The sequence below is a fragment of the Ciconia boyciana genome, chromosome 21 (assembly GCF_034638445.1).
Source record: "Ciconia boyciana chromosome 21, ASM3463844v1, whole genome shotgun sequence".
Classification (NCBI taxonomy): domain Eukaryota; kingdom Metazoa; phylum Chordata; class Aves; order Ciconiiformes; family Ciconiidae; genus Ciconia; species Ciconia boyciana.
The window spans coordinates 3,894,479-3,903,497 of NC_132954.1; the positions used below are offsets into that span (position 1 = coordinate 3,894,479).

The 9,019-nt window shown below is 64.0% G+C and overlaps 1 protein-coding gene across 1 annotated transcript in view; it reads left to right on the forward strand.

The window, feature by feature from the left end:
* The window catches only part of SLC9A1 (solute carrier family 9 member A1), a 31,595-nt gene extending 25,669 nt beyond the window's left edge, over window positions 1-5,926 (forward strand). The window contains exons 5-12 of the mRNA XM_072885140.1: window positions 302-504; window positions 765-854; window positions 1,254-1,324; window positions 1,794-1,967; window positions 2,115-2,229; window positions 2,656-2,757; window positions 3,098-3,170; window positions 4,019-5,926. Coding sequence (XP_072741241.1) covers window positions 302-504; window positions 765-854; window positions 1,254-1,324; window positions 1,794-1,967; window positions 2,115-2,229; window positions 2,656-2,757; window positions 3,098-3,170; window positions 4,019-4,341 — 1,151 coding nt within the window. The 3' untranslated portion in view covers window positions 4,342-5,926. The remainder of the gene's footprint in view (window positions 1-301; window positions 505-764; window positions 855-1,253; window positions 1,325-1,793; window positions 1,968-2,114; window positions 2,230-2,655; window positions 2,758-3,097; window positions 3,171-4,018) is intronic.
* The last annotated feature ends 3,093 nt before the right edge of the window (window positions 5,927-9,019 follow it).

The following is a 9,019-nucleotide window of genomic DNA, read 5'->3' on the forward strand; positions in this document are numbered from 1 at the left end:
CAAGTTTGCTTTGCTGGGGAGACTGGAGTTGACTGGGTGGCACTGCTCCACCATGGGCATCAGCCTTGCTGGTGGTTGGCTTTGTGGGGAGATGGGGTTGAGGCCAAGTTTGTGCTGGCCGTGGGGTTGAAGCTGGTGAGGGGTGTTGGGATGAGCGAGCAGGGCAGCACCCACCTGCACCCATGGCCCCGAGGGGGTGACACTGCACTAGGCTGCAAGCTGGGCTCCTGGGGGTGGTTCTTCAGGGCTGGAGGGCATCCTTCACCGTCCCCTCACACGAGGCCCTGCCCTGCTCCCCCAGGCGTCCTGGTCCTCACCTGGTTCATCAACAAGTTCCGAATTGTGAAGCTGACGCCGAAGGACCAGTTCATCATCGCCTACGGGGGCCTGCGGGGAGCCATCGCCTTCTCCCTCTGTTACCTCCTGGACTATAAGCATTTTGGTATGAGGGACATGTTCCTCACAGCCATCATCACGGTCATCTTCTTCACAGTCTTCGTGCAGGTTGGTGGCACGCAGGTGGTCACAGTGCGGTTTCAGAGGGAAAGGGGGTTATTCAGTGAGCCTCACGTGTGTGTGGAGAGTCAGGAGCACATCCCCAGCCTCCATCCCTGACCCTGTCACCGTCCCCCTTCTCCAAAAGCTCTTGAGGCTGCCAAGTGACACCAGCAGTGCGGAGCCCCGTGGTTCAGCTGTGCTGAACCCATCCCGCTCCCGCCGGTGTGCCTTGGGGAGAGGTCTAACCCACCCTCCCCATTCCCTAGGGCATGACCATCCGGCCCTTGGTGGACCTGCTGGCCGTGAAGAAGAAGCAAGAGACAAAACGCTCCATCAATGAAGAGATCCACACGCAGGTAACCCGCTGCGCCCGGCCGGCCCTTCCCGCGCGCTTCTCTTCGCCGCCTTAGCCCTCTTCTCTCTCTGCTTCTGCCACCTCCACCGCTGTAACCAGGCGGGTTTACAGAGCGGGAGCTGCCCTTAAATCAGTGCCCAAGGTAAGGGGGGACGGAGCGAGGGCTCTCCCCCATCTGTGTCGTCCAGTGCCCGCTCTGACCCAGACCTCCCCTGTGCCTGGTAGAGCAGCAGCCCGGTTGCGTAGGACCGTGCTGCCCTCCTGAGGCCCATCCTGGACCCACAGCCCTCATTTTGCACCCCCTGAGTGCCCTCACCCCTGTGTCAGCGTGGGTGTCGGGGTGGGGAGAGGGTGGGCAACAGCCCTGCGAGCTGCCTACGCCTTGAACCTTCTCTTCCAGTTCTTGGATCACCTTCTGACGGGGATCGAGGATATCTGTGGTCACTATGGGCATCACCACTGGAAGGACAAGTGAGTGTGGAGGTTCGGTGACTCAGGGGACCTGGGGAGGAGATGGGGAAGGGTTTGAATCGCCACCTGGAAGGTTTCCCAGCCCTGTGCTGGCTTTTTCCCCGGGCTGTAATGTCTACACACACACTCCCCTCAATGAATTACGGCCCTGGGTCGGGTGCGAGTGGGGCTGCAGGACTGCACTCCTTCACCACGCCACCCACGGCGTGCCCACAGCAGTGTGGGAGCTGCTGGTGGCTGGTCCCTGCAGGAGCTCAGGACCATCCGTTGTGGGTACAAGCAGCTGCTGGGCGTTTCGGAGGCTGCCTGGCTCGGGAGGGAGTTGGGGAAGGTCTGGCCTGACCTGCGCTGGTGGGAACTAAACCATCTTCTGCTGGCCTGGGCCAGGGATGGGCAGCTGGGGGGGGGTTCTGGGGCAGCGGGAGGTCTGATATATCGCTGCTCCTCCTTTCCCCACGTCCTCGGGAAGGCTGAATCGCTTCAACAAGAAGTACGTGAAGAAGTGCCTGATTGCGGGGGAGCGGTCCAAGGAGCCCCAGCTCATCGCTTTCTATCACAAGATGGAGATGAAGCAGGCAATCGAGCTGGTGGAGAGTGGGGGCATAGGCAAGATCCCCTCTGCTGTCTCCACCGTCTCCATCCAGTGAGTTCCCCGGCCCTGGCCGCCCTGTGCCTCTGACGGGCCCCTGGCGTAGGCTGAGTGCTCCCTGCTAGTGGCCGCAGGGCAAGCAGCCGTTCGGCCCTGCTCTGGCCATCGCAGTGTCACTCTGAATCCTCTCTGTCCACGCAGGAACATCAACCCCAAGACCCTCCCCGTGGAGCGCATCCTTCCAGCCCTGTCCAAGGACAAGGAGGAGGAGATCCGGAAAATCCTTCGCAACAACCTGCAGAAAACCAGGCAGAGGGTAAGGTGTCCCCTGGCACCGTGCGTGCCCCCTTTGCTTCCCTGGGGGTGGCCAGGACCACTTCCAACCAGAAGCCCTCAGGGCCAGCTGGACCCTTCACCCCTGGTGTCCCTGCCCTGCTGCCCCTTGTGTTCCTGGTCTGGCTCTCCCTCCCCAGGAAGCTTTTCCTCCTGGGATGGTGCTGGGATAGCGCTGAGGGGGAGGCTGGCTCGGTCGGTGGCTGAGCCCAGCATTTAAACCCTTGCTGGGCCAAGATCAGGCATCCCATGGTAGCACACAAGGGACAAGCCACCAGCTTGCCTGGACATGGTCTGCCCACTGGTGGCTGTTTCATCCATCTCCAAGGGAAACGGTGCAGTGACTTTCCTTTGCCTTTCTGTGTGGTTTTTTTTTAACGCGTCTCCTTTTCTTGGGGCCTTTTCCCAGTTGCGATCCTACAACCGGCACACGCTTGTGGCCGACCCCTACGAGGAAGCCTGGAACCAGATGCTCCTGCGCAGGCAGAAGGCCCGGCAGCTGGAACAGAAGGTGTCAAGGGGATGCTGGAGCGGGGATGCTGCCGTGGGCTGGGGAGGGTGGGGGGCTGAGGGGGCTTCCCAGCCTGGGAAGGACATCGGGGTCCTGCATGGGGAGGGGGCTGAGGTTCAGATGACCATGGGTGACCCCAAGCCTTGGGAGACCTCTGATCGCCCCAGGCTCCGAGCAAGCCTTTGCAGCACAGCTGGGAGGATGCGTGCACGTGTCCTCTGCATCCCGCTGCTGCTTCTCGCTCATCCCCGTGGCCTGGGGTCAATTCCCTGCCTCCCCTTCCCCGTTTACCCCGGCCACTCCCATAGAGACAGGCCCTCATGCTGCCATCCAATTCCAGATGAACAACTACCTGACGGTGCCGGCTCACAAGCTCGATTCGCCCACCATGTCCCGGGCTCGGATAGGCTCAGGTAGGTGGGACCGAGCTGCCGGGGGAGCACTGCTGCCGGCACCTCGCTGGGCATCGCCGGCACTTTGGTGCCGAGACCCTCGGACGTTGCATTGTCCCGCACCCCCTCAGCTCCTCTGCCAGCTCTCCAGCCCCGATCGCCCCCGTCCCGCTCCCCCGTGTGCGGTGCAGCCAAGCCCCAGGGGTTTGCTGTTCTCCGAGCCCAAGCTCCGCTGCGTGCAGCCCGGGCACACGGTGGGCTCTGCCTGAGCAGAAGCACCCGGCTCACTTCCCGGCACGGTTCCCACCAAGAAGTGAGCTTGGCTGGCCGGCCGATCTGTCCCATCAGCTCACTCCATCCACGCAGCCACGTTTCTGGCCGTGCCTCTCCCTGCCTTCTGCAGGGGAGAGGACCAGGAGTGCTCAGCCCTGAGACCTGCCCCTGGGCTCCCGGCTTCTCCAGCGCACATGTGCTCTGCCATCTTTGGTTCCTCCTGTCCTATGTGTCCTTCCCTGCTTTGGGGACAGTGTGACGGGGTGTGACGGGGTGTGACGCTGCTGCTGGCGCTTGCGGAGCCGGCGGTTAAACGGCAGAGGGCAGCTTCGCCCCGTGCAAACGGCGCGGTCCTGGGAAGCAAGGCTGGGCTGGCTGGAGCTGCTCCAGATGGGATGTGGAGATCAAAAAAAGGAATGAAACAGCAGACTTGGAAATTAGAAGAGAGAGTGAGCCCAGGCATCCCAGCCCCAAACATCTGGGATGCATTAGGTGGGGGTCCCTGAGACCCCCCTTCCCTTCCCCAGGCTATCCTGACCCAGTTTGTTGGTGATACCGTGAGACGGGTCCTGCCTGACCCCTCTCTGCCTCCCCAGACCCGCTGGCCTACGAACCCAAGGCGGACTCGGAGAATCTGCCCATCATCACCATCGACCCAGCCTCCCCGCAGTCCCCGGAGTCCGTGGACCTGGTGAACGAGGAGCCCAAGGGCTGCGGTGGCCTCCCACCTTCACCCGAGGAGGACGAGGAGGGGCTGGTGATGCGGGTGAAGGAACCTTCGTCCCCGGGTACCGACGATGTCTTCACCCCGGGGACCGGCGACAGCCCCAGCAACCAGCGGATGCTGCGATGCCTGAGCGACCCGGGGCCTCGGCCGGAGCCGGAGGAGGGGGAACCCTTCATCCCCAAGGGGCAGTAGCAGCTGACGTGCGAAGCCTTGCGCGATGCTCCGTACGGTTTCTCTCTCTCTTCATTTGTTCTTCTTTCTTTGCTCTCCTTTTTGGTTTCCTCTATCACTACACACCGGGTTCGGGAAGGGGAGACCGTCCTGGATGGACTGGGATTGCCAGGACAGCTCTGCCCAGCAAGCTCTGGGCTGGCCCCGAGGAGCGGGGAAGGAGCCCCTGGGACACACCGGGCTCCTCGGCCGCCGTGGCCTGGGGGTGACGGACGATTTACCGCCCGGCACTGGGCTTTGCAGATGCCTCGCAGCCCCGGCAGGGCTTTCCCGGAGGCTGCCCAACTCTCAGGACCTGCGAGCGGCTCCTCGGAGTGGCTGTGGCCGGCGCAGGGTGGGCTCTGGCCGGGGAGCTGGGGGTGTCTGCGGAGGCTGCCCCACGGCACCGCTTCGCCTGTCCCTGGCTTGCGTTTGACCTGCCCCCTCGCCTTTCTCCGGAGCGGAGAGATGGGAAGATGGGACTCAGGCTCTGCGCCGGGGCTGGCGCACCCAGCACCCCACCAAGCACCCTCCCGGGGACCTCAGGCTTGTGCCGCTGCTCCCTGCCTCGGCCGCTTCCCCCACGGGGCCGGCTGCCGCCCAGGAACCTCTCCTCCAGCCCTGCATTTCATGCCAGGTCTTGTTAAATAAATATCCTATAGCCATGCAAGGGGGGAGCCGGGTCCCCCCTCGCTTTGAGCGGCCCCGCAAGCCCGGGCCTCTGTATCCCTCCTGGAACCGCTACCTGTCACCTGTCCCCGCGGGGACTCTGCCAGCCTCGGCCCCTCGCCCCGTGCCTGCCCGGCAGCGCGGCAGCAGCACCGGCTGCTCCTTAACCAAAGACGGCATCCAGGCTCCCGGGGCACAGGGATGGGGCATGCAGGGGGTTGCATTTGCTACATGGGAGGGATTATTTTTCTCTCCCTGCAACTGAGAGGAGCTGGGGAAGAGCCGGGGGCCGGCTCGCCCAGCGTGGGGACGCGCTGGGGCCGGGAGGTTGGCGGGAGGGAGACGGCTGGGGCTGTCGGGGCTCCTGGGTTTGGAGGGACCTGTCTTTCCCCAAGGCTCGGCTGGGAGGGAGCGCTGGGTGTTTAGGTGACTTGCAGCCCTCCCCAGGCTCAAGGTGTCCTGCATCGTGCTCGAGCGTGTCACTTCGTCCCCTACGTGCCACCCAGCTCCCACCACATGCCACCCTTCGCCATGGGTGCTGCCTCCCCCGTGCCGCGGGGTGCTCGTCACCCCCTCCCTGGGGAGCCCGGGCTGCTTCCCCCTCCCTGCGCCGTGCCTTGCCACGCGTCCTCTCTGCCCCGCTGCCTTGGTGCGCGCCCGTCCCGCGTGCCCACCCGCTCCACGTCCCAACCGGGACCCCGGGGACCGGCGTCCGCGCAGCTTTGTCACGCCGGGGCGAGAGCCCACGTCGCTGCCTGCGCCTGCCTGCCTGCCCTGCTCTGTCTCCAGGAGGAAAAAAGCAATGAAAATTCTCTTGTGTAAAAAGGAAAAAAAAACACATGTAAAGAAAATCTTGGTTTTTATCATGAATATTCTAATAAATTAATGTTAATTTTTAGTGGGTTTTTTTCCGACTGTTCGGGCTCCTACCCCTGCTGCAGAGTCCCGGCTGTCCCAGATGAATGAGGTGGCTGTGAGACCTCGTCCCCATCGCTGTCAGGGTGGAGGGTTTGTCCCTTGCCTTCCCACTGTGGCTTGGGGAGATGGGGAGCCCTGGCCGGGGGGAACTTTTTAAGCCGTTCCCAACTTTGGCGAAGACAGAGGCTCCGCAGAGCCCGGACTCCCGCATCCCTCCCCGGGGCTGTGCCAGCGTGAGGGTGCGTCGGGAGGGGAAGGGCTGGTTTTCTCACTTTGCAGGCAAAAGGCAGGTCCTTTTGCAGGAGCCCAAATCGCCCCATCGCAGCCCCGAGGTGCCGGCCGGGCGTCCCGGGCAGCTCTGCCCACCCCGAGCCCAGTGTGTTGTCCCCGGGGAGGAAGGGGCAGGCGTCCCAGGTCCCTGCCTGCACTGCAATGGGGTTTTGGGGGGCTGATTGCTCCATCCCCAGGGGAGGGGGCTCGGGGACGTTTGAGCCCTGTGATTTTTGCCCTGGGTTTCCCCAGGAGCCGGGGCTGAAGCCGAGCCCTTGGAGAGGAGCCGTTTCCCACCAGCATCCCGCAGCTGGAGAGAGAGAAGAGGCTCAAGGCAGTGCCTGGGTGAGGGGCTGCACCCCGACCTTAAAATCCCCCCGGAAAGACCTTCCCAGCCCCGGCAGCGCTTGCACCTTCTCCCCCCCTCCAAGAACCCGCCCCAGGGCCGCGGGTGCCCCGGGGTGGCTGGAGCTCCTCACTTTTGGGCAATTGCAATGGGAGCGTGTTTCATCGCTGCAAATTAAAGCTCTGATTCAACGAGGCCGTGACTCACCCCCTCGCCATCCAGCAAGCGCGTAATGGCTGGCGTTGCTCATGTGCTTAAAATACCTGAAGCCCAGGGTCCCCCGTAGCCCTGGGCTGGGACTTGGCCCGGCCGCCGCACCCCCGGGGTCTCCCCCTTGCCGAGGCGTCCCTGGGTAGGACGAGGCAGCCGGGGATGTGGGGCAGGCGATGCCATGGAGCCCATGGGGCAGGTGATGCCACAGGGCCCATGGCGGTGCCGGTTCGGTGGGTGCCACCCTTGCACCCTGTGCGAGGTCCGGGGTGGCTCGTCCCTGGGGCAGCCGTGCCAGTGGGGGGACCCCGAAGCAGGAGGGTTTGGCAGGAATGGGGAAAGCCAAGCCGTGGCTGCGTCCTCGCTGGAGAGCAGCAGTTTTGCCATCCCAGCCCAAAGGGTGGGAGTGCTGAGAGGAGCTGGCTGCAGCCCAGAAGCCGGGTGATGGCCACTCATCCCGGGCACGGAGGGTGCCCGAGCATCTCACCCGCCCCACGTGCCAGGGAGCGTCACGTGTGGCCACCCTCTTGATTTTGGTCATACCTTTAATGCAAGAACTCACCAAACCGAGGCATTTCCAGGATATTCTTGTTTCTGTCTTAAGGGGTGAGTAACTTTTTTAATGAGGGAGGACTAATAACCCCTCCAGGGTTGGGCTGTCACCGCTGAGCAACTGCCGAAGCACACGCAGCGCCAAGGCCAGGGGCTGGATGGGCCCTGGTGCGAGCCCCCGGCCCCACGGTCCCAGCGGCGATGCCTTTTCCCCGTCTGCGCCCACCCGTGCTCCGTACCCACCCCAGCCCCTGGCTCCCCCCGCTCCCTCCCAAAGCGCGTTGGGGCTGCGGTGGCTGCACCAAGGACAGGGAGAACGGAGGCACCCTGAGCGGGACGACCTCGTCCCTGCACACACGTATGCCAAGGCGTTTATCTCCCTTCCCGTAACCCCAGTCTGTGGGGATTAAAGAGCTGCTGCCTCTGCAGCTGCAGGAATCTGCCCCGGCCAGGATGGCTCGGCTTCCCCGTGCCTCAGTTTCCCTCTGCGTGGTCTGGCACGAAGCCCAGGCTTGCAGCGAGGGGCAGGGGGAGAGCAAACAGCCCCCAGCCCCGCACCGCTGCACGAGCAGCGAGGACCGAGACACCTCGGGAAGGGCCATGAAGTCACCCCGGTGTCACCGGCTCCGGGCTCAGCAGCCACCCAAAGCGGAGCTCCCAGCTGGCTCCCCGGCTTTCCCAAGAGGAACGTTAGTGGGGCAGCCGGCGCGGTGATGCCAAGCAGCTGGCGGGCGATGGGACTGGGTGTGCCGGGGCTGTCACCACCCGCAGCCATGCCCGGGCATCACCTGGGGCCCAAAAACCCAAAGTGAAGGAACCAGCTGCGTTCTCTACCAGGCTCCGATTAGTGGCATTAAGATGGGTTGTCCCTTGCCACAGCTTTAAAAGCACACGTCAGGCCAAGCAAAACAGCACACGGTGTCACCGGGAAGCCACAGAGGCCGTGATGTCGCAGGTCACTGTTCATGCTGCGGGGGAATCAGGGGATGGGGACCTCCCTGTCTGGTGACATCCCGGGCAGCTTCGAAGGGGCATCTTGGTCCTTGCCCTGTTCCAGAGGCACATCGGTGCCGTGTCCCCCTCCCCATGCCCCGGCGGTGCCGTGTTCCCCCCGGGCTCCCCAGGCAGCATTTTGCAGCAGCCAGGGGAGGTGACGGGTGCCATTCCCCAGGTCTGTGTCACCTGCAGTAATAACACCCTGCGCTCCCTTTCATCTCAGGGCCTCCGAGGTGGCCCTCTCCAGCGCGAGGGCGTCCCAGCGTCATCACTTATCATTAATTCCAGGAGGCAGCCGGGAGTGTGGCAGGGTCTGGGGGTCCCGGCTGGTGATACGGGGACCCCGGGCAGAGAGCAGAGCCATGACACCCCTCGTGCCGGGCAGTGAACGTGGGTGCTCACCATGCAGCCATGCTGCCTGCAACGCCAAATTTGGCCTTGCAAGGTGGCACAGCCCTGGGGACACGGGTGTCCCGGCAGCGAGGGTCTGGGGGCAGCGAGCAGCGGTGGCACCTCTGGGACGGGCGGTGTGGGAGCGAGCGGGGCCAGACATGGATGCGAGCGACTGGGAGGTGTCCGGGAGTGGTGTTTGCCAAGGGAGGCTTTGGACACGGCCAAGGAGAAAGGCTCCACTACCTAAACCCACAGCGGGAGCGGGGAGGCGGGCATGTGCGTGGGCATGGGGGCACGTGCGTGGGG